At 41.7% G+C, this 23,355-nt stretch overlaps 2 protein-coding genes across 4 annotated transcripts; one reads left to right on the top strand and one right to left on the bottom strand.

Annotated features, from left to right (window-relative positions):
• Positions 1 to 2,484: 2,484 nt before the first annotated feature.
• On the top strand, positions 2,485 to 6,098 carry LOC138610666 (probable E3 ubiquitin-protein ligase DTX3). Of its 2 annotated transcripts, none has more exons than XM_069683463.1 (4): positions 2,485 to 2,532; positions 3,281 to 4,258; positions 4,914 to 5,131; positions 5,501 to 6,098. In XM_069683463.1, exons 1-4 carry the CDS (start codon positions 2,527 to 2,529, stop codon positions 5,568 to 5,570), a joined length of 1,272 nt encoding a protein of 423 aa, XP_069539564.1. In that variant the 5' UTR covers positions 2,485 to 2,526; the 3' UTR covers positions 5,571 to 6,098. The 2 variants fall into 2 exon arrangements, with proteins under 2 accessions (XP_069539564.1, XP_069539566.1); XM_069683465.1 differs by lacking the exon at positions 2,485 to 2,532 and adding an exon at positions 2,613 to 2,690.
• Positions 6,099 to 7,256: 1,158 nt separating this feature from the next.
• On the bottom strand, positions 7,257 to 22,771 carry golph3a (golgi phosphoprotein 3a). 2 transcript variants are annotated; one of them, XM_069682496.1, is made up of 5 exons: positions 21,822 to 21,838; positions 15,267 to 21,146; positions 13,793 to 13,924; positions 12,987 to 13,101; positions 7,257 to 11,800 (listed from the first exon to the last, which is right to left on the bottom strand). In XM_069682496.1, exons 2-5 carry the CDS (start codon positions 15,474 to 15,476, stop codon positions 11,376 to 11,378), a joined length of 882 nt encoding a protein of 293 aa, XP_069538597.1. In that variant the 5' UTR covers positions 15,477 to 21,146; positions 21,822 to 21,838; the 3' UTR covers positions 7,257 to 11,375. The 2 variants fall into 2 exon arrangements, with proteins under 2 accessions (XP_069538597.1, XP_069538596.1); XM_069682495.1 differs by having other exon boundaries at positions 15,267 to 22,771.
• Positions 22,772 to 23,355: the final 584 nt, after the last annotated feature.

Below are 23,355 nucleotides of genomic sequence, written 5' to 3'. Positions count from 1 at the left end.
GACCAGCTAACCTTTAAGGTTCATGTGGCCTTGATTGCTCAGTCGTGTCGATTTGCCCTGTACAATATCAGGTAGATCAGACCCTACCTTTCTGAGCATGCTCAAGCGGCAACCTCCGGTGTTGAATAATGAAGCCAATGCGGAAGTACAAAAAACCGCTGTTCCTCGAGTGGCCACTTGAGGCTGGCTCCAGAAAACAAGAAATAACATTACAGCAGGTGGGAAAATGTCAATTTTTACAGCTGAAAAAAACATGTTTACAGCCTGGTACAAAAAACAGTTTTGTTTTTAAAAGCCAATTTTATTGTTCAAGATAACTGTACGATGGTGAATTTTTTGTTATAACACACCCATTTTAATTATATTAAGTCTTAAATAATTGGGGTCGGGTCACTTGACAGGTAGATCCTGCTGGCTGTCTGCTAGATGTCAACACAGACACATCACTGAACTTAACTTCACCTGTTTGTGTTGTTGGAGCCTTTTGGGGATTTTTTCATTCAAATTTTTTACAAATAATCTGTCTCTCTGTGGGATTTATGGAACTTTCTGACCGTGCAAGAAGTCTGAGCTCCAGCTTTTCAGTGAGTTAAATGTTAGTGTTATTGTATTGATATATATGTATATGTATTGATAAGTAGCAGGTATACTGTGCTCGCTATAGCTGCTTGTTAGCCTGTTCAGTGTTTATCAAACATTTATTTAATCGTCGGCCAGTAAATAGGAGGCAGAATTTGTCTGCTTTTCCCCAGAGAGATTACAATGGACCGTAGTGATGAAAAGATTGGTTATTTTAAGTTTTTCCGTTACATGTCGGCTCGTCGCTCTCTCACCGGGTGAACAAGCGGCAAGGCACTACTTCTTTAGTCTGATAACTAAACACCTGCAGTCAGTCACCGACAGAATCTCCTCCTGGTTCATATCCCTCCACTGGCTCCCAGCTGCGGCTCACATCAAATTCAAACACTGTTGCTTGCTTACAAAACAGCAACAAAAACGGCTCCTGCCTACCTGAACGCCCTCATCCAGGTATACACTCTGTCCCGCCCACTACGCTCTGCTAATGAAAGGCACCTGGTACTCCCATCACAACAGGGCCCTAAGTCTCTAACTAGACTCTTCTCCTCAGTAGTCCCCCAGTGGTGGAACGAGCTACCAAACTCCATTCGGTCTGCGGAGTCCCTTTCACCTTTAAGAAGAAGCTAAAGACCCAGCTCTTTATGAACACCTCTGACCTTAATGATATTGATGATGATATTGACCTTGTTGATATTGTTGATGATGATGATATACAAAAAAAAGTACTTCTTTACACTCTGCGCTGTGCTCTGTGCACTCCCTGTCAGCACCAGTGTCCGATCACACTTGAAGCGATTTGTTGGCTCTTACTAACTTTGTTCCCTCCTGTCTTGATCGTTGCTTGTGTTGTATTAACTCTCAGATGCACGTCGCTTTGGACAAAAGTGTCAGCTAAATAAAACTGTAACATTGTAATTAAGGATGCGTAACATTATCAGCCCGTTATTGGTATCTGCAGATTATGGCTTGAAAATGACATATCAGCATTGGCAGATTTTTTCTGCCGATATTTTCCACCGATAAAACAATGCTTTAACTGTGCCTAAATGCTCAATGATTCCCTAAAAAAAGAAAAGAAAATGTTACATACAAATAAATATGGCATTTTGTACATCATACATTGTACATAGTACATACATTTGTTATTGTTGTTATTCGTGTAATATATCATTTTAAAGCTCTTTTTGTGATCCATATGCATATCAGATCAATATGAAGGTAGTTAAAAGGGCATTTGCAAAGGCATGCAGAATTTGCCCTGTTACAGCGTTAGAGGTCAAAGGTCAAATTCTGTTGTCTCCAGCGTCATGAAAATGTGACTGGTAGATAGAATATAATGTAAGCTTTACAATGATATATGACTTTATGATATTCTGTGTAGGTTAGCCTCTTTTATATTGGCTCTATGTGAAAAATGGCAAAAAAATATGAAAAAATTGTAATGATGGAGAGATGAAAAAGGAGTGATAGCACATAGAAAGCTACCATTGCTGCAATGCTATCATACATTTTCCAACACTAGAGACATAGACCTTTATAAAAATCACTATGAGACATGGTCCCTCAAAATTGGCATGACCAACCCCCTGGCTCATGGACTATAAAGGAACATTTCGTTTCACTGAGGCAACCATTACAGTCAGATTCGGTCAGGTGATGTTTCTGTCTGGACTGTGATCTCTCTCTCTCTACACCGAACAAATGTGTTATTTCGGTCAAAGCATTTAAACACGTTAAAACTTGACTGCTGCGTTTTTATGCTTTATTTTTTACTCGTGTTAATATTGGGAAATTTGAGGTTTGTTGAAAGTTTTTATTAACTTGGTCACCGGCAGGAGGCGCTGAAGGACACGTGATAAACACTGAAAGAAGCCTGAAAGTGAAACTAAACAGTTTCTGTGTTTGGACAAACACCGAGGAGCAGCAGAGTGAGAGGAGCTCTGAGATATGGAGGTAAATTACACATATAAACACATAAATACACTAAAGGAGCTCAAACAGGCTGCAGGGAGGAGGCTCGAGAGCAGGGGGAGGTTTACAGTCGGTGCGGGAGAGCTGTGATCGATCTGATTCTTCACGAGGCTACTTGTTGTTTCTGAATCAGCTGAGAGGTATTTGTTTGTCTGTTTGTTTGTTTGGAGGAGTTTGTTCAGCGTATAAAGAAAACGCCCGCGGGACTGTTTATCCGCGACGGTTAGACGCGCTTAGTTTGCATGATAACTTTGAAACACTTCCGGTTAGGGTATATAACCTTCTAAATAGAAGACCGCGATTTCTAATCCACTGCTGTCGTTTAATCTAAGATATTTCCGGTTGCTCATGTTTTTTCCTGTTTTTGCCTCTGAGATGGCTGATGGTGTTAAAATGTTAAAGTCGTAAGATCTCTGAAAGCATCGTCGGGCATCACATGTTGAGCAACATGTGATGCCCGACCATTTTCTAAAAAACGAATGATGTAAAACGTTAAAGACACGTTTAAAATTCACTTGAAGCTGAAGATAGCAATAAGACCTCTATAAGCAGTTTTCAGTATTTTGACAGATTATTAGCAGACCTACTATATGCTCTCTGTCTTTAATGATGCAGTGATGCATTCATTAAAACTCTACAAACACACAGGAGGAGGTGAAATGACCAACTGAGACCCACATTATGTAAGATGTCGGTGTGTAGCAGATATCTAACTGTTGTCTTGTTGCAGTTCATCACAGACGTCACCCTCCTCATTGATGAAGCTGATTTCAGAGACCCTGGAAGGTTAAAGAAGGTTCTTCAGTCGTACAGGACTGAGTGTAAAGGTTCCTGCTACAAAGTGGAAGGAACCTTTGAGGCCATGGAGACCCTGTCAGTCAAACTCTTAGCCGTGAGAGATCAGACCAGTCCTGAAGCACACAGACCGAGCAGTCGGCAAGAGGAACGGCCCTCAGCTCAGCTCAGTTGTGTGGATGTGTCCGGTCAGGTCATGGCCTACATCCAACACAAGTGTGAAGACCAGCTGAATAAAATCACAGGGGACACTTTTGTCATTAAAACACAGCCTGATAAATCCAGCAGCTCAGTGCAGGTCACTTTCAGACCTTGTCACGACTTCCTCTCCTCTGTTCACGCCGACTTCGTCAGACAGAGATTCATCACCTTCTACCAGAGAACGGCCTCAGACCTGCAGACCGCCTCCGTCCCTGTGAGTCCACATCAGCTCAAAGAGCTGCAGAGGAGATTCACACAGCTGCTGTTTAATCCTATCCGCAGCGAACAGGAAGTGACAGTGACCGGGCACTATGTGCACGTGGCTCAATTAAAAGAGCTCCTTTCACAAACTACAACCAGCTCGAACAGGAGCCCGGGGAACAGACCTCCATCAGAGACTCAGAGAAGCAGAACATCACCTGAACACAGCAGAGAACCTGCAGAAGAAGCGTGTCCCATCTGTATGGAAACAATGGAGTCAGCAGAGAAAGAGACTCTGAAGTGCAAACACTCGTTCTGCAGAGACTGTCTGAAAAGAGCCTTCGAGTACAAGCCAGTGTGTCCCACATGTGGAACTCTGTACGGCGTTCTGACGGGGACACAGCCTGACGGAGGCACCATGAAAGTCAGCAAAGACTCTTCATCTCTGCCCGGATATGAGAGATATGGAACATTAATCATCCAGTATTATATTCCAAGTGGCACCCAAAAGGTACGGCCATCTAAATTTCACTTTTGATCATAGAAAAAACTGAAAGTCCACTCCTCCTGCAGCTGACGTCATCTCACAGTCTGTGTCACAGTAGAATGGAGCCTCAGGAATCACCTGGGATGAACAGAAGCATCCCAGCGAAACACTTGAGGGAATTCTGTTGGGTTTTTTTTTACAGACACCAGACTCCATCGAAAGAAACAGTCATTTTAACTGACAGATCACAGGAGCTGCTGCTCTCCTGCTGCCTCCATCTGTAGTTTGTTTTTGTGATTGTGTGTCACATAAATACTGTGTTGGATCCAAAATAACCATTAATATTATATTACATCAAAGTAACACAAAAAACAAACAAATGAACCAGACAGGAAATTGATCATTTGCCACCATTAAGCACCAGTAATGCATTTCTTTGGCTGAATGGTTTTTGTCTCAGGACTCTTATAAGTCATTGGTCAAAATAAATTTGAATTATTAATGATCTTTTTGTTCACAACATATAATTTAAAATCTAAATTATGTAATATCAGATCACTTTACATCAACCTTTACAAGTGTAACAGTAAATATGAGCTCTTAAAAACAGGGAATGTAAATGTTTTTTGTCTGTTAAAGATTATTTCTGTTGTCTTTTTGTTTCCTCTCTCGGGTTCAGGAGGAGCATCCTAACCCCGGGCAGCCGTATGACGGTGTCTCCCGCAAAGCGTACCTGCCAGACTCCTCTGAGGGCAGAAGGACCCTGAAGCTGCTGCAGCGAGCCTTCGATCAGAGACTCATCTTCACCGTGGGTCGATCCACTACCAGCGGCAGGAGCAACACGGTCACATGGAACGACATTCACCACAAAACGTCGACACACGGAGGACCAACTCAGTAAGAATCGACATTGTGTTTGTGTTCATTAGCTAACCCCACCCTTTACATTTGGATTGTCTCTTATTGTGATGTCATTTTCTGGCGTCTTCAATCTGTACAACCCAAAGCTTATGACGTTTTGTAACTTTTCCCTAACTATGCTGTTTTTATTTTCAATCAATTTAAACAGAATAATGCAAACAAAGAGGTCAGCTGAGGCCACATGAACACATGCAGAACTTTTTACATCCTTGTATTTATGGCCAGAGAAGCTTATCAATGCACTGAAGTGTAATCATGATGTGTTACACTGCAGGGCTGAAGCACACTGATATTATAACTGTATGTTCTTATTATGACTACGAGTTTCTGTTCTTCTGTTTGCAGCTATGGATACCCAGATCCTGACTACCTGAGCAGAGTCCGAGATGAACTCAAGGTCAAAGGGATTGAATGAGTGATGTTATGGTTTGTGAACACATGAATGAAGAGGCAGGCAGCAGTGAGAGATTATACTGTCCTTTAATGTAGTTTGATGAGGCAGGAATAATAATACCGACCTACAGAAGCACATAAACTGTTTCACTATTTTTCTATTATTGTTTGTTAGAACCTTAGAACAGCAGGTACGACTACATGTGGATGGATTTACTCACCTGCTTTAGACTAAAAGAGCTGTTCAAACGTCGTCTGAGATGTTTTTCTGGTTATAAAGGACTTCAAACATGTCTTCAATCAGCCTGCGAGCTCTCAGACCGTTAAAAGAACAATAACATGTTCCTGCTTTGTACCACATGTGGTTGTTTTGCTGTGTTTCCAACACCTCTTGGTCACCTGTTAGAAAGGAAGCTGTAATTCACTGATTGTATCACTGTCAAAGGTGAAATATGTGCTCAAATAAACAGATTTAAATATCACAGTAGCTGTTATACATCAGGTCACGTTGCCTCATCTGCAGCTCTGGTTTGCTCATTTATTTACTTTATTAAACTGATATTTCTCTTTAGTCTGATGGTGTTTTCTGCTTTATATACAACGGGATCATTCTGTGTCGACGTAAACTGAGATATGTTATGTAGTATTCAGTTTTACACACACAGCATCTTCTGTATCCGTTACTTCCCGTTTACGTGTACGTATATTACATGAGATATTTTCATGTTTTCAAGGTGATTGTGCACTTAAGATAAAGGGAATTGAACACATCTTTCTCCATTCGTCTCCCTTTTGACAGCTTTTGTATACCATGTTCATTTGGAGCATTTAAAATATATATTACAGATTCTTTGCACGACTGCCACTACAGTTACAGTAAAGATGCTAATTTACTGTGGTTAAGGTAAAAGCTGAGAGATGCAGCGAGGCAGTCAGGAGCCCCACCCCATGTTAAACTACAACATGTTACCTGATGCTGTGTGACTCGGAGCGGTGTGCAGTTGAAGGATCACTCTGGCGGTATCTGTCTTAGCAGATGTTTGGGTTTTATTTTTCCAGGACATTTGAGGAATCCAGCAGGTACATTTCTCTCCGTTTTCACTTAACATTTTACTGAAGGCACAGATAAAAAACGCCCTGTGCACTGCCTGTCAGCACCAGTGTCCGATCACACCTGAAGCTGTTGGCTCTTCCTGACTTCGTTCCCTCCTGTCTTGAGCGTTGCTTGTGTTATATTAACTCTCAGATGTACGTCACCTTGGACAAAAGTTAACTTACTTTCTACCATTTTTATTTTTCTCTAGTGTAGAACTGTCCCAGTGAAAACATATACTAGTTTGTTTACATGGATAACTTACAACTTAGTTGGCAGTGAGAAAAAATCATATCAAATCAAAGAACAGCAGCCTGAAGGTCAGGGGTCAGTAGGGCTGTTTGGTGATGAATCTGGTGAACATTTATACTTTTAATCCCATCAGTCACTCAGACTGTCTGATAAAAGAGCCCCGTGTCAAAAGTATTTTTTTAAACTCAGAATTCTAATGTAATCTCACAAGGCTGGCTTTATCAGCAGGATAGAAAATAAAGAATTGTGTAAAAAGTTTAAAACATTTCTAAAAAAAATTTTTTTTTTTAAAGTGAAAAATAATTTCTTGGGAAAATAAATAAAAAGTCAGAATTCTTACATTAAATCAGTTTTTATTTCCCTGTTTAAAATAAATCACCTGACTGAACACCTGATGGACACTTTACAGTGAACGTGTCAGAAGTATTCGTCATTCAATTCTGCTGTAATACTTAAGTTAATTCAAATGTCAGTGCTCTTTAAGTTTTGTATTTGTTGTTAAATAATGGTCAGTTTGTACAGATTAAATGACAAACTCTCCTTGAAATCGGGAAAGTCTGGAGTAAATTAAACACATCACATCTACCGATAGGACACGGGTCGCCTTGTTAATTAGTATCCACAACATCAGAATAATAAGTTGAAATAAATCTAAAATGCGTGGTATGATTAGGCACTTCCAAGCTCTTGGTTTATTTTCCAGGGTTAAAGAAAGTACACAGACGAGAAGTCCCTTTATTTAGATGACACATATAATCTCTCAATTCAGTCTGAAGGTCCCCTCATCTTCAGTCCCAGCCTGTTGCTACATACAGGATCAGAAGGAGGCAGAGCGATGCCTTTCACAACATCCATCAAGTGCTGACACAAAACAGAAACAACCAGAGGGGACGTCAGGCTGCAGATCCGCCACATGACCCGTCAACAGAAAGAGAAAAGTGAATCAAACTTTGAAATAAAATCGAGGCAATCTGAATTTAAGAGCAAGGTGTGATGATAAAGGCTTCATTATGAGACAGAGCAGCTGACAGTTAATAAACACAAGTATATACACCAACACCTGGAATGTGCGCCCACCGTTTCTCTATTCGGATCACACTTTGGTCAGTGAGTCTGTCTCAACGATTTATCTGGTTTTATTCTTAAGATACAATTTATGATTCAGTTAGAGAAGGTCAGACTGAGTGAACATTAAAGCATCAATGAATGGTTGGAAAATCCACTACAGGGACAGGTCTGGGATAGGTTTAGCCTAGCTTAGCATAAAGACTGAAGGCAAAGGGAAAGTGGTAGCCTAGCCCCATAGAAAGTGAGAAATACACCTTAAAACTACCCTGGACCAGCTGATTTTTTGTATGCCGCTTGACTCGACCGTGTCTGAATGACGATACTGCTCAGACTGTTTGTGGACAGCAGTTATTAAAGTCCTCTCACCTCCACACTGCACAGTGCATGTGTTGATAAAGTATCAATGTTTTAGTTTTTGTGTATATTGTCACAGACAGTTCATAATAACTATACACATAGTATTTTGTTATAAATACAATGTATTATTATTATTACTATAACCCATCAATGTCTGGCTAAAGTTGACTCTGGTTATTGTAAGTACAATCAGATTTTGCTGTTCAATATAAACAATAAGTTCATTATGTTCAGGTTAGCGTCGCAGCTAGCTCTTCTATCAGTCTACACGAGTCTCATTCACCTGTAAGACAAAGTGTACCTTTACATCCGACTTTCAGCCAGATGTTAAAAAGTGTTTCAAGTCACTTCAGTCATTTACCTAGATGGACTTTGGTTAATGAGCTAAAGTTGGACCCACAGACCCTGAAGACCATTGCAGAAACACTGATATCTAACTGTGAAGCAGTATTCAGTGTTTTGGCTGGTTAAGGTTAGGGTCAATTTGTTTTAGAGAGGAGGAGACCTCTGTGGATGTTAAAATCCTTGGAACAATCAACACTGAAGGGTCATTGAATGCTTCCTTCTGTAAAGTTTAGTATGATGCAGTGAGTGCTCTGAAGCTCTTAGTACAGTGATGCAGGAATAAAAAGGATTGGACAGACTTAATGTGAGTCGTCTCAGCATTTCCTCCACTGATGATTTGAAGGCCTTCCTGTGTGAGAGAGCTGCGACAGCGCTGTGTCTGCTCCAGTCTGTTTGAAAGCTCAATGCATCCCGACCTCTCCCTGGACTGGAGAACGCTTTGTTTATCTTCACATAAAATTTAATGTAATGTGTCAAGTGAACGACCTGAAGGTGTTTTAAATGTCTCTACATTAAGACAAGGATGAAACACAAGTGCAGAAAATAATAAAGATCCTTATAAATGCATTTACACTCTATCAAACCTGATCTGTGATTCTATTCAAAGTCACCAATAACTTTTAGATTTGAATTTTGCAAGCTGGCGGTGACTGGCTCTGCCGTCCTGAGTTTGTTTCTGCCACTTAGATATTTTAGATCTCATCCAGCCACCCGTGCAACGAAGTGTTTTATTTTTACCTCCTTATCCAGGTGTCACAAGCAGACATGGAACATCATGACGTTTTCACTTGCTATCACACTGGGACCCTGAATGTTACCTGGTTTATGTTTGCACACATTATGAGTGCATCCAGATTTAACATAATCCCAGTCTGAGTTCTCCACCAAAACTAACGTCAGAACACAAATAAAAATTACTGACTAGTATAGTAACAGTATGACCTGTTGTCACTTAATATGCCCTCCATCATCATACCTTGTATTTCATCAATCCACCGTGTTTGCAGAACTCAGTATTATTCAATTATGTTTACACAAAGCTGGAAACGAGTCAGTCACATGATGTTTCACATTTATAGCCTGAGGTCTAAAGGTGTGTTCAGACCAAAAGCATCACCTGTGTTAATTAATGTTTGTTAAACACAAAATGTTCTTTGAGTTACGTCAGAAAACCTCCCACACAGCTGGTTAACCTCCCCTCCTCCTCCTGAGCTGTGTCTGGATGAACTCTCCTGCTGCTTCCAGCTCCTTGAGGCTGACCAGCGCCCAGTGTGATGAGCTGTTAGCTCGGATTAGTACCAGGATTTCTCTGATGGACACCAGCTACTGGCGTTCTGTTTCAGCTGTGGAGCGCCTGTCCATCTGTCTCTGCTGAGAGGCAGTTTCACTGTATCTAGCAAGTCACGTGGGCTGAGATCTGTCTTACTACAGCGCTATGAAGCCAAAATGAACAGATGTTACTGAGATTTAATGACAGTAAACAGGCTGAAAGGATGCTGAAATAACTATATCAGGATGCAGGTTTGTAACAAGTCTAAAGTCATGCTTTGTCAGGTCTGTCTGCAAGACGACAAGAACACTACTTTAAAATGACTGTTTTTTGAATGGAGTTTGGTTAGACCGTTTCTGCAATGTCAGGTTGCAGGAGAATCTCAGAGCTGATGGGCCTCTTTACGGCAATTTCTAGCTCAAGTTCAAATTTTTCTGCCAATATGGAAATGCCGTTTGTTTGCGTCAGTCGCATTACATGATTTGGGTCCATGTCTGAACTTTCCATGTAATAGCACTGCACCAAATATTAACCACGTTTTGTGTGAACACACCTTAAGCAATTGAAGTCATTAGTCATCAAGTCATCTTCCAGGACTGTGTGTACTGTTAGCTTCCATAGATGTCTCCACTTATTGTCCTGTTGACAAATGAATGATCTCCCACACGACAGCGGGCTAGAGGAGATGGAATGACGGTCAGCACTGTTACCTTAAAGCCAGAAAATCAGTTCAGATACAGCAAGGATCTCTCTTAGGAGTCTGGATTATCTGCCTGCGACGGTCCAAACACATGTAGGGTCAGGTGAACTGGAACCAGTACCCCTCCCCCAGGCCAGTCCTAGCTGGGACAGTCCCCAGCCCCCTGCCTCCCTGCACAGGATGAGCAGGTTTATTTAACAGATGAAAGATGGCATCAACTGAGTCAATATTAGTTCAGCACTCAGTGTTAGGTAGTGAACTCTCTGATCCACCACAGTACTTTTCTTCAGTCACATTTGGCAGAAGATCATCAGCTTCTTCCCGTTCAGCCTCACCACCCTGTACATGGATCTGTACCATCACAGGCGTGTTCTCAGGTGTGACCTGTGCCATACAAACTGTACCTCTAAGAAACACAGATAAACCCGACAGAAAGAAAGAAGATATGAATCGACATCTTGATTTCAGCCTCACTTATGTCATCACCATCCACACCATCAAGCACCCAGTTATTATTTTAGCAAAGTGAACACAGAAATGAGGCATGGGGGGACAGGAAGGACCAGAGAGGACAGTTTGAAGGAAGGAAAAGAAAAAGAGGGACAGAGAGAGTTTAGCCCAATCCAAAAGTCCAGGCAGGCGAACTGTCTTCAGTCAAATCGCCATGTTGGGGTCTGATTCCCTCCCCAGCGTTCAATGCCACTTTAATGCCACACCGCAGTCCGTCCACTGTGCGGCAGCCTCATTTGGTGAAGGCGGCCACCACGGCCCACAGCAGCTCGTTGGCGTTGGCCTTCATGCTCTCACCCTCGGGCTCCAGCTCCAGCAGCTGTCTCACTCTCTTCATGGCCAGGTCGTACTGGTCGTCCAGCAGTGGGGCGAAGGCGTTCTCTAGCACGTCGGAGGAATGGGCTAAGAAGATGAGCGCCAGCAGGCGCTTGTCTATTCGATGGGGGTCATTCACCCACTTGTCCAGCACGGCCTCCTGGACCTTCTTGATGAGCCGCTGCTTGATGTTGTTGTTGGTCAGAGGATGTGTGGTCATGTCGAAGAGCAGGAAGTTCTGCTTCTCCGTGGTCAGGACGCCTTTCTCCACCAGGTTCTTAGCCAGGCGCTCTCGCACGTTCCTCAGTTGGTAGTGAAGCTTCAGAGGGTTCCACGTCTCTCCTGAGAGCAGACGACAAAACAAGATACAGTTAAAGCCGGCACTAAAAGCTGACCTGACCATCTTCATCTGTACCGAGGTGATGCTACAAAGACAACGGAAAGCACACAGTCAGTACCGGTTTCTCACACACTACAGCGTTTGGCCCACACTAACATACTGTCTCTGATAGAGGGTGTCCAGTGAACTCTCTTTTTCACGTGACATCACACTTTTCATCCTCACAAGTGGCATAAAAAAACTCACTTAAGCTGCTTTGAAAAGACTGAGCAGCGACTGTCACTTCTCTGAGTTTTCCCGATGTGAGAGAGACAAAGAGTTTGTCTGTTTTTGTACTGAAGCAGAAATAATTCACAGCTTCTTTTCAAACATCACTTTTCTCTGTTTGAAATGTAATTTCAAACACAGTACCTGTAGGGCCTTATGATTTCTGCTGTGCAAAACATGGAGAGAATTTGGAATTTGATAATGAACTACTACTGTACAACATATTATATTTTAATTTCTCAGAATGTGGCTTTTTATAGCATCGCATTGACAACCTGCTGCTGTAACGCCACAACTTCCCAGTTTGGGATCAATAAGCTACATCCATCTACCTATCTATCTATCTAGAAGTCAGCATTTCCCAAATATCAGCATCTTATCGTGCAACCAAGTGCCTAAAAGCTGACTCAATGCCTGTAACTATCAAAAGACACAAGAGATGAGCATGTCAGGGGATTCATTTAGGCTCATAAGTCTGCCAGAGAGGAAAAGGTTTATTAAACTAAATACTGTGGCTCTGTCTCAGTGTCTCTTCTCCTCACCTTGATCCAACTGAATGACCAGAAGTCAAATACTTAAAAGTATTTGATGGAATCAGCAGGTATTTAAGCTAACAAGGATCAAAGAAGGCCTAGCATAGCTTAGCTTCAGCCTCTACAGGATGTCTGCATGCTAGGGTGCACAGTTTGATGCTTCATGTCTCACTGTCCGCATGTTTATAAAAACTTAGTTCAGGGTTCTGTGCAGCCCACCACACAGCACCTTGTATAAATTATTCTGTAGTTTGCTAGCAGACCAAAGTGGCTCATTCACAGTATAAAGTCATAATTACATAATCTTCAGATTTTTTAGTTTCTTCTCAGTCTTTTGGCTTCAAAGGACTATTGATTAATCTTTGCCAAGTGAAGATGCTGAACTCACCGCTGAGAAGTTCGATCCAGCTCTGCACCGTCTCCGGTGGCTGTGTGTCTTTGATGTGTTTGAGAGCTTCATCCAGGAGGACGTCACCTGTCGGAGCGTCTGACTTACAGATCACCTGCAGGTTTAATCAGAATGAAGACAGTCTGTAATAAGGTGGAGTTATCTGTTGGACAATGACCTTTTTCTTTTCATTCATTGAGGCTCTGCTCACGTCGCTCACCGACATTCAAACACTTAAACTACTGACAGCTGACTGTTCATTGTGTGCTTTGCAGATTACTTAACTTTTAATTGACATGTCTGTCAATTACTTTCTCTAATGTATATATTGCAGACGCCCAGGCTAACACCTATAAATGGTTTGTTTAGTCAAATACATCACACTTCTGGTTATAAAACAAGCTACAAAAGAGGAGGAATCGTTTCAGTGAGATAACGTTTTCAGTCAGGTGCTATAAACCACTGCAGGAGATGACAGCATGAAGAGATGAAAGGAGCACAAATCAAACCTTAAACTGTGGGAAGCAATACTGTTAACATGACTGAAATTTGTTTGATTGTTTGTCAACTTTCAGACCAAAGACCAAGTTCCTTTTTGTCAGTGAAGTCTGGTGAAGTCTTCGAGGAGAGCGATTTTAGTAGCTTTTACAGATCCAGACCAAACATCTTTAAAACAGGGCCTAGGTTTTAAAATACTCAAATTTGTCATTAAGGCCTTAAAAAAAAAGCAGAAGAGCACCAGCAGGGTGAGAAAGGTAAAAACAGAATAATTATTCATGCAGTAAAATCAGATGTTTGTGTCCCACCTTTCTGGCCAGCAGACCTTTCCTCCTCATGCCACAAGCCTCCAGCTGCAGGCGTCCTCGCAGGGCCAGTTCAATCAGCATGCAGCCACGCAGCCCCGAGGAAATGCAGTCGTTCCAGAAGGAGGTGTAGCCCTATGTCATGAAAACACACAACAGATAAAGGAGGGTCCATGCAACTACAACAAATCCGTACTTAATAACAAGTGGGCTAACTGGAACGAGACTGGTTATCAGCTGAACACCCGATGGTCAAACTGAACATGGTTCTCCATCATAAAAGTAAGTAAGACAGTTTCATTCCATCTGTCACTTAGATATTAAACTGAAGCAGCTTTATGAAACTATGTTGAGAATCGGACTCAAATTCATTTGAGTTAGGGTCTCATATACGTTGACACAAAAGCAACCTGTTGATGCAGCAAAACCAAAAGGGCTCGCGGTTACTTTAAACATCCAGCTTTGATGTTAGAACGCGCTGCATTGTCCAAACTGTTTGTCATTCCGAAGACTAAATAATTAAATCAAACTTTACATGCAGGGCAAGCCAAATGAAGCTATCATGGTTCAGATCAAACACGTCTCATCACCTCACCGAGTCTGTCTGCAGGTGGAGGCGTGGAGACTTCTTAGTGCAAAATGCAAATATTGGTTAGGTGTATAATTGTGATAAGGAGCCTCAGGTCTCCACTCCAGTGCTGTATCAGCTTTGGTTTTAAGCATGAAATATGTTCGTCAACTGTAATATAGAGAGAAAATTTGAATATGTCGACATTGGTAATTTGCAGTGAACCTGTCACAGATTTGTTTTGAATGGATTTCCCTGTTAAATAGACTGCTTATATAATTGTGTTGTTGTTGGATTCAAAGATGCAAGAAGCCTCCTGCACACTGTATTTAACAACTTGAATTCATGTCATATTTGCAACATCTCAATGACAGACGTTTCCACACTTGTGCTGTGTTGATGGAGCCACAGGAGTGTTTTATTATTGTAGTAAGTATTAGTTTTCACTTGTGCTCTACACATTTCTGGGTTTACAACCCCTTATAACCTCTGCTGTGATGTGTTTTTTAAAAAAAGAGACAGTATGTATCCTGTCAGCTAAAGTAATGAGGTAATGATTAACACAAGAAAGACTGTCACAAGACCAAACCTAAGGTCAATAACCGAACTCCACTGTTGGTTAAATGTAAAATATCCCTCCTCAACATAGAGATAAAGGCCCATTCTTGTTTTTAGCTAAAGCTAGCTAGCATTGAGGCTAACACGGATGCTAACGGTAACTACAGCTATGTTGGTTTGGTAAATAAAGCTAGCTAGCATTAAGGCTAACACGGATGCTAACGGTAACTACAGCTATGTTGGTTAGGTAAATAAAGCTAGCTAGCATTAGCTTTGGGTAAAGTCTCATCGCCTAACGTCAATGTTTACCTTCATTTACTGAGCTACTCATCCGGGTTTATCAGATATTACCTCTCGGTCCTTCAGTCCTAACAGCAGCACCTCTTCCATAAGGGTCAGACGGGTTTCTTTGGAGTCTCCGGTGTCGTCGTCGTCCTGCTCGTCTCCCCGCCGGGACTCGTGCTCCTCCTGGCCGGACGGACGGTCTTTGTCGGCGGCATGGCGCGAGGCTTCTGTCCGCCTCTGCACGAGGCCCGAGCTCCGCAGACTGAGGGAAGTCATGTCTGCCGGCGAGTTAGCTCAACAACGACGGAAACAACCCGCCTCGGACGGCTCTGCCCGAGATGTCTGAACCTGTTACTTACGGGAAACCATACAGCAGTTACCTGAAGTGTAAACGATGTCACAGCTGCTGTCTGAGGACACTTGTCAACTGGATTACTGGTCCTTTTCCAGGAGCTCGACCGCAGCCATATAACGCTGGATGATGTCTGTCTAATATGGCGGCGTGTGGTAAGTGTGGTACCCGACTTATCCAGCAGGTAGAGGCCGAGATAACCTGCAGACAGGATCCAGTGACTATGAGGCAGGATAAATGCCACCTCAGCACATTTCATAAGCAAATAACCACCAGAGTCACACGATAACACTGAAGCTCTTACTGTTATGTCAGTGCAGTCAGACCCTCAATATGAATAAACTCACACTCAGGCTACAACATAACTCCAAATAAAGAGCAAGAATAAAAAGGTAAATCTTTAATGTTCATCTAAATACACAGACAGTTTTCCACTCTAATGTTCAGAGGCAGAGTTCTTTAGTTTAGGTTAATAAAAACGGAAGATGCCTTCACTGGTACTTTTATGGGACAAATAAGGCATATTTTAAAGAAAGTGGTGGTGGACCTTAGTGATCTGTCTGGAACAGAAAAGTAAAGAAACAAAAAAAAAGATCTCTGAAGAAGGCTGGAGCAAGCTCATTTAAAGTTCTATTTTAAAGTTTAAAAAAAAGTCAGATTTTTGAAAGATAGCCTGTTCAAATAATTCTGCTAACATCTGTCCTTTAGGCCAGTAACACAACAGCTTTTGTTTATTTGCACTCATACTGTATATAAAGATACACACTAAAAATAAAAAAGCAGGTTTCACTCTGTGTTGTACTCAGGAAATCCTCACTATTGTTATATTGTTATGGGAGGAAGAGCCTTTATGTGATCATCTGATCTGTACAGAAGATGGTCAACTGGGCTGCATCACTGACCTGGTTGTACATCTAACATACCAACGTACTATTCTAAGATAGAGAATTAATCTACGTACTGTCTCTGTGTGGTCGAAGGCTCAGTGTGAAATTATTGTCGGGTATCTCATCTGCAAATTCAGGCTTCATTAGACTGAAGTGTTGCATGCTCACTGCACAAAAGATGACAAAAACCCACATCAAAAGGTTTAATTTCATGCAGTAACCTCCCTCACCTCAAAATCAGCTGTGAATGCAATGGATTTATATGAAACATAGAAAAATAGAACCTTAATGTATGTACAGGGTGTCTAGCAACACCTTATCTGTAACTACAGATAAATATAGGAGTGTGTTTTAGCCTCAGGCTGTGCAGGACGAGGAGGGCTGCTGGGGTTCTGCACTCAGCTCTGTCACTCATGTGCAGTCAGTCATTGCTTGGTGAACATTTTTCCCCATAAAATAAATGTCTGTATTTGTCTTGGATTGATTGCCTTAATGCTGACTGAGCGTGTAGCCTAACTTCTTTATTACAATATAATAGCATGCTAAATGTACTGTGGACTTCATGTGATACAGTTTATTTACTATATAAAATAATTCAGTCCTTTTGTGCTCCTCATTTGCTGTGAAGGAACATCAAATGGAAACCATGTTTGTCTGAACTGATTAAAGGACATTTAATGAGAAACATGTTGATCCTCATATTTATTTATCATTTCTTTAACACATTTTTATCACAGGGGCAAATCTGAGTTATGTTGGCACCACAGTTGCTGACTGTGGACCAGACACACATCTGTGAGACAAATCAGCTGCTTGGAAAGGGAAGATGTCCCGCTGTGTCCTATTCATACGTGTTGTAAAAGTACAGTTGTGTTACAGCTTTACATTACTGTGACTTCATGCAAACACAGCCTGAAGCTTTATGTGATGGGATGTGTGTCTGTCTCGTTCTTCTAAACACAATACCACAGAAACACCCTGAGGGAAAATCTTGAACTTGAACTCAAAGACGAACAGACTAGATTTCTGTTAAAGGTCAAAGGTCAAAATCACTATAATATCTCACGTTTTAACTTTAAAAATTCATATTTGGATTATGACTAAATTAAGCACAATCTGTGTGTTATGGGATAAAACATCTTTTTTTTTTTACAGAAACGGTCAAAGAGGAACGTTATTATGACATTATGCTGTCGTTACGAAACATCTTTCTCTCCAAATATTGTGAGTGTGATATCTCAGCCACGCCTGAATCCACTTGATTTAAAGCAGGGCGGCACAGTGGTTGAATCCCAGTTCAGATGTAGTGGGTTTTTACTGTGTGGAGTCTGCATGTTCTCCCTGTGCACGCATGGGTTCCCTCTGTGTTCTCCGGCTTCCTCCCCCAGTCCGAAGACAGGCTCGTTAGGTTCACTGGTGACTCTTATTTGCTCATAGGTGTGAATGTGAGCGTGGAAGGTTGTATGTCTCTGTGTGTCACCCCTGTGATTGACAGGTGATCGGTCTGGCTGTACCCCAGCTCTCGCCCAGTGACAGCTGGAATAGACTCCAGCTGTTATCTGTCCATCAGAATGCCATCCAACTGATTTAAATTCATATCCTAACAGATTTTATCCGTTTATTCTTCAGTCCCTGTCATGTTTCAATAAAGTATCTGATTTCTTTTTTTAAATGGATTTTCTTCTCAGTCAGTTTGTATTTTGTGAATGTAGTCGTTTCTAAATGTTTATTGTTATAACAAGATATTTTCATGTTATAACGATCTTTTTTTAAGTCAATATCAATGTTCATATAAACTTCAATGAGTCTTTTTTCTAAAAAATAATCAAACCAGTCAGCCTCTTAAAGAAATAATCTATATATAACCAAAATAATCTTGAAAAGACCCTTAAAATATTTGACAGATAATTTGACTTTACTTTTCTCAGAACAAACACATTCTATCAATATCTGAGAATATTTTAGTATTTTTAAATTAAGAGCTCAAAAACGGAGCATCCGCTGTTCCCACTGGTCCTGAACGAAGCACTATGTCCTGGATGTGGGCGGGGCTATACGTCCTGGGTGTGGGCGGGGCCAGAGGTCTACTTGTATGGGAGGAAGCAGAGATGTCTGGAGGCGGAGTACTACAGAGAAAATCGCCTCCTCACCACTCTGTGGACATGTTGGCTCCGCCCTCCGCCCGCAGACAGACTCCGCGGCCGAATGAAGCTCATCACAAACGGTGAGGATGATTCTGATGCCCGCGGACAAAAACAGACCCACTGGACTTTAATGAAAGCGAACACAGACATGTTCCGCTGCTGTGATCAGTTATCCTGCTGTGTGAATCTGCTGGATGGAGTTTAAAAGTCCGGAGACTCTTTTTTTTTTTCAGGCTGCAGCTTTGCTCTACTTTATTCCCACTCGGATTTAACCGCTAAGACGCTTTAATAAACTGTGGATGTGATTGTTTGAGGACTAACTAACCTCAGTTTTAGTTAATGTTTTAAAAACCTTGAAAACATGGAATATTCTAATGTTCTGACCTGGATTTAGGAGCCGTGGAACTGCAGGACCATGTAGCCCAGAGGTACGGTGTGCTCTGCTCTTATTTAAGGACTTTTTTCCGTACAGTTTGACCATGTGGGAATATAAACTGTGACTTCCCAAGTAAATATGTTCCTACCAGAGTGTGCTTAAGTGTTTTTACAGTCAGACACAGATACATAACGTTACGGTGAAATACAATTATTGTCGTGACACGAATCAGCTTTGACCCAAAACAAAGTCTGCTCGGTTCCATTCAGATTTTTCTGCTGAACTGACATTTTATTTAGTCTGAATTACAGCCACTAGAACAGCTTTAAAGTCTATTTCAGCTCCAACAAGTTACCCTGCATGTTGATGCCACTCCCAAACATAAACACATCACTGTTATTAGTAATACTTTCTGCTTTATGTGACTAAATTCACCTTTAATATTACAATTATGGTATAACTAGATAAATAACTGAATGTTAAATACGGTATTTCACAAACACCATCAACAAACCCAAAAGTGCTCTGTGCAGTGTGGACATCATTGTTTGATGAATTTAGTTAAAGTCAGACTTTAAAAGTGTAAAGCAGATCAGATGAACACCTGTTTGTCAAATGTAGTGAACTTCTCTCAGAGTCCTGCTACACAAATCTCTCCTGTAGTCACTGCCTCTCTCACATGCTCTTTTGGCTGCAGCTCGAACATGACTTCACTGTGAAATAATGTGATAGCTTTTACATGTCCAGGCTGCAGCCGTCCAACAGACAGGAGTGATATTTAGTTTAGCAGAAGGTCTGCATGCTCAACATACTGAGTATAACATAACTAATGTCTGCACTGTGCACATGAAATCACTCATAAATATTAGATAATAGTCTATGTCACACTGTGTCACACACAGAACATGTGGTGACACTGTAGATTAGGCTAACTGAAGTAAATGTTAAAGGTTTGTATTTCTTCTTCTTGCCTGTGGCTCCACATGTGACACAGATAATTTCTGTATTTGTACTTTACAGATATCTGCCTTCATAGACAAATGGACTTTTGTTTGTTTATGCCCACATCATAAAATATGAACTAAAAAACATCAGTTTCTCAGCTGTTTGGCTAGCTTTTCAGACCTGGAGGCTACGCTGACTTCTTCACTGATGATGACGGCCACATAGCTGTTATCATTAGTTACTGTAGTTACAGTCGTCACAGTTCTGGTCCCATCTTTTCCACTGTCCTCCTCTGTAAGTGACTTTTCTGCAAAGTGTGCAGGCCGCACACAAAGGGTTGTTTAGTCTGTCGCCGTCCTGGCTCATGCACCTGATACGTTTCTTCTTTTTATATCCACGAGGGCTGAGTATTGGCAGAAACCTGAAGATGTGTATCACAATGGTTACAATGATATATATATTTCTCTGTATTTTTATGTTGTAAGCAGTATTGTCACTGTCACAAAGACCACACCATCACGTGGTAACATCTGAATGTCCCCCGCCCTCTGATATCATCACAGCACTGCTTTTTGTGCAGTCTGAGCAAACAAGTTTTAACCTTTATCAAGTAAAATCTATGAACGATTAAAATCCACAGTGATTTTGAAAATCGATAAGAATTGATGTGTGAAGATGTCCGGTCCACACTGACACCAAAAAACACCCTGCTTCTGTACAAGAGTTATTTTTGTCTCTCTCTGCTGAACTGAAGCACACTCTCCACTGATGTTTAAATCTCCCACTTCTCTCCATGTTTACTGATAATATCTTTGACGTCTGCACGAACCACAGTACCCACTGAGTGCTGGTTTCTATTTACTGTCAATGAGAATCAATTTGTAAATATCAATCCTGATTTCTTCCTCTGAGAGCCTCTTGAAACACTTTCAGTTTCTGTCTCCTCGGCTGCTGAAAGCTCCACCAGCTGCTCTCGACCTGTGTCAGTGTGCTGCTGAGCAGGTGTGCAGTAGATTTATCAGAGAAACTTCTGCTGCTGGAAACAAAGCTGATGAGAGACGACTGCATCTGTCAGGAAACCAAAACAGGCGGAAAGGTGTGTAAAAGTGTGTAATATAGGCTGGGAGCAGAGTGTTGATAAAAGATGTGCTTCAGGTTGAGTTCTGCTGAAATCTTCAGCTGTCAGGATCACACCGGCCTCAGCCACCGGGCCAGGTTAAAGGAAAGTCTGTCATGAAACACCTGAACAGGTTGACAAATAAACATTGAAACAGGTGTAAGGTTCGGACAAAGTCAGGGAAGTTTAGAAAATGCCTGTTTGATTAGGAATATGGATGCACAGTACAGGGAAAATCACATTGTGTTTATGTTGAGTGATATTTTGAGTGACGATTGGTGGATCCTGATGATGTCACAGCCCAGGTGATCTCTGCATCACTTCAGGACGGCCTTATGATTGCTGTTTGTCACATTTGACCTTTTTATCAAAAAACTAGAGCGTTGCACATTTTGCACGTCTGCCATATCACACTTTTGATCATATACTGTATATTTCTTGAAATCTAGATGTGCTGGATTTTTAACATATTGTGGTGCTTTATCCTCACTACCATCATGGAAACCAAAAGAAAATAATGATTTGACATTAAATGGTCAAATGTGTTGTCTCCTGGTGTCCCCTGGCTGACTGATGGTGTAGAAATGATAAGAGAGCATTTTCTGTTCAGCTCTGTGGCATCTTGAGAGCAGCAGCGACCTTCTGACCTGACAGGTGCATGGATGTGCATTGAGGGCAGCTAGCTAACTTGTAGCTAGCTTACCTGCTTATACGCTACTAGAGCACAGACTTTATCAAAGCTTTAGCAACATGTCAGGCTGTTGTTTCAATGAAAAGACGCGTATGAGTCGGGGTTTTACTTCCTGTTCTGAGTGCTCATGTATCCTGCTCATCTCAGCAGGGCAAGGGCGGCTCCTGTAGATGCTGTTTCTTAGATCTTCGCTCCTTTTCTGCCTTTATTGCTGAATCTCTCAGAGAGAGAGAGAGAGAGAGAGAGAGAGAGAGGCAGATCAGAGCTAAGCTAACAAAGCACCTGGCTGTTCCTGTTCCTGTGGCTGGAACACTGAAGAGACCTAATGCAACCCTGTGCTGTCAAAGGACATATAAGTGACCTTTACTCATCAGGCCTTAACATTCCTCTACTGGAGGAGGAGAGGGGACTAGCCTCGGCCCTCTTTATGTGCAGAGTTGTATGCTGCAGTTGAAATGAAAATAATATCAGATGTCATACGTCTGGGTTCCATAAGTCCAGTGAGTGCTCTCATAGGATGACGTGCATTAATAATAATAGACATAAGAGTTGTGATTGTCTGACTTTAAACTGCAGGTCAGGCAACAAACAAACATGATGTACTTTCACTACAGAGGTGACGATAACTCTGGAAAGTGTCTTTAATGTGATGAACTGCTGAAGTGCCCTGTTGGCCACAGTCACACTCTGTGTTTGGGTCACAATGAGGAGTTCTACACTGCTGGGGTTGAAGTTACATCGGGAGGGATCTCTCTGAGCAGCATGTAGAGGAGGACTGATTACAGCAAACACAGCTGATCAGAGCACATGTGGGTGTGTGTGAATGTTACTGATTCCTTTGAACTGAGGCTGTGCAGCGTTCAGGAAACGTTCATTCACAAATAGAAACCAGCAGGACTCTCAGGGAGCAAGTTTCTACACGCACATGTTTCTTTAAGGGCAGTCAAGTCTGAGCAGATTATCTGTCTCACGTAACATGACACTCTGTCAGCAGTGAATGACTTTTCATACATTCATAAGCAAAATCAGTAAAAAAACATCCTTTAGGATCATGTGAGATCTTCTGACTGGAGAGTTTCAGGGTCAGATAAAAAGAAAGAATGAGAAGAGAAAGATGTTTTTACATTTTGTAATTGAATAATAAAGTCAGAATGATTTCAGTCACTGTGCTGAAAATAAGGTTGATTTAATTTTTTTTTTTACTGGATTTTGAGCCTGTGAGAAATGTATTCTCCGTACTTGGACTTTGACTCAATAGTTTGGTATTATTCTATGAATGTCGAATAAAAACATCTTCCGCCATTGCCTCTCATGCTCTGATGCTCTCACTGTTAAGCTGCAGTGCTGTCCATGCAGGCCTGATGTTTACACATCTATTGTTTTTAAACCTCTCAGCACATCTACAGAAGTGACGGCAGCATGAGCAGGTTCTGTGATCACTGCTCTCCCACCATGCTGTATTTCTACATGCTGGCCCCCAGAGATCCTGCAGCCTCCCGAATGCAAATACACAGATTCCCCTGCAGGACTGATAAGCTGAGGTGGCTGCATGATTCCAGCTGTCAGGAGCCTAACAAGAGGAAGATGATGTACTTTAGTTTATTAGCAGCATCATATAGCTGCAGGAAGTAACAGCATGACCC

Source organism: Semicossyphus pulcher, unplaced genomic scaffold (assembly GCF_022749685.1).
Source record: "Semicossyphus pulcher isolate SPU_LCO1_2020_fin unplaced genomic scaffold, fSemPul1.0.p SCAF_6, whole genome shotgun sequence".
Lineage (NCBI taxonomy): Eukaryota > Metazoa > Chordata > Actinopteri > Labriformes > Labridae > Semicossyphus > Semicossyphus pulcher.
The sequence above is the reverse complement of the archived record's forward strand: the minus strand, read 5'-3'. Positions and strand labels throughout refer to the sequence as shown.

What these genes read in the sequence shown, in the direction of transcription:
- LOC138610666 (XM_069683463.1), top strand. An exon ending in TTCCAAGTGGCACCCAAAAG is followed by an intron (nt 4,259 to 4,913) that starts GTACGGCCATCT and finishes TCTCGGGTTCAG; the next exon opens with GAGGAGCATCCTAACCCCGG. An exon ending in ACACACGGAGGACCAACTCA is followed by an intron (nt 5,132 to 5,500) that starts GTAAGAATCGAC and finishes TTCTGTTTGCAG; the next exon opens with CTATGGATACCCAGATCCTG.
- golph3a (XM_069682495.1), bottom strand. Translation starts at nt 15,476, where the DNA reads ATGACTTCCCTCAGTCTGCGGAGCTCGGGCCTCGTGCAGAGGCGGACA. An exon ending in TAGGACTGAAGGACCGAGAG is followed by an intron (nt 13,925 to 15,266) that starts GTAATATCTGAT and finishes TTCATGACATAG; the next exon opens with GGCTACACCTCCTTCTGGAA. An exon ending in CTGGATCGAACTTCTCAGCG is followed by an intron (nt 11,801 to 12,986) that starts GTGAGTTCAGCA and finishes GTCTGCTCTCAG; the next exon opens with GAGAGACGTGGAACCCTCTG.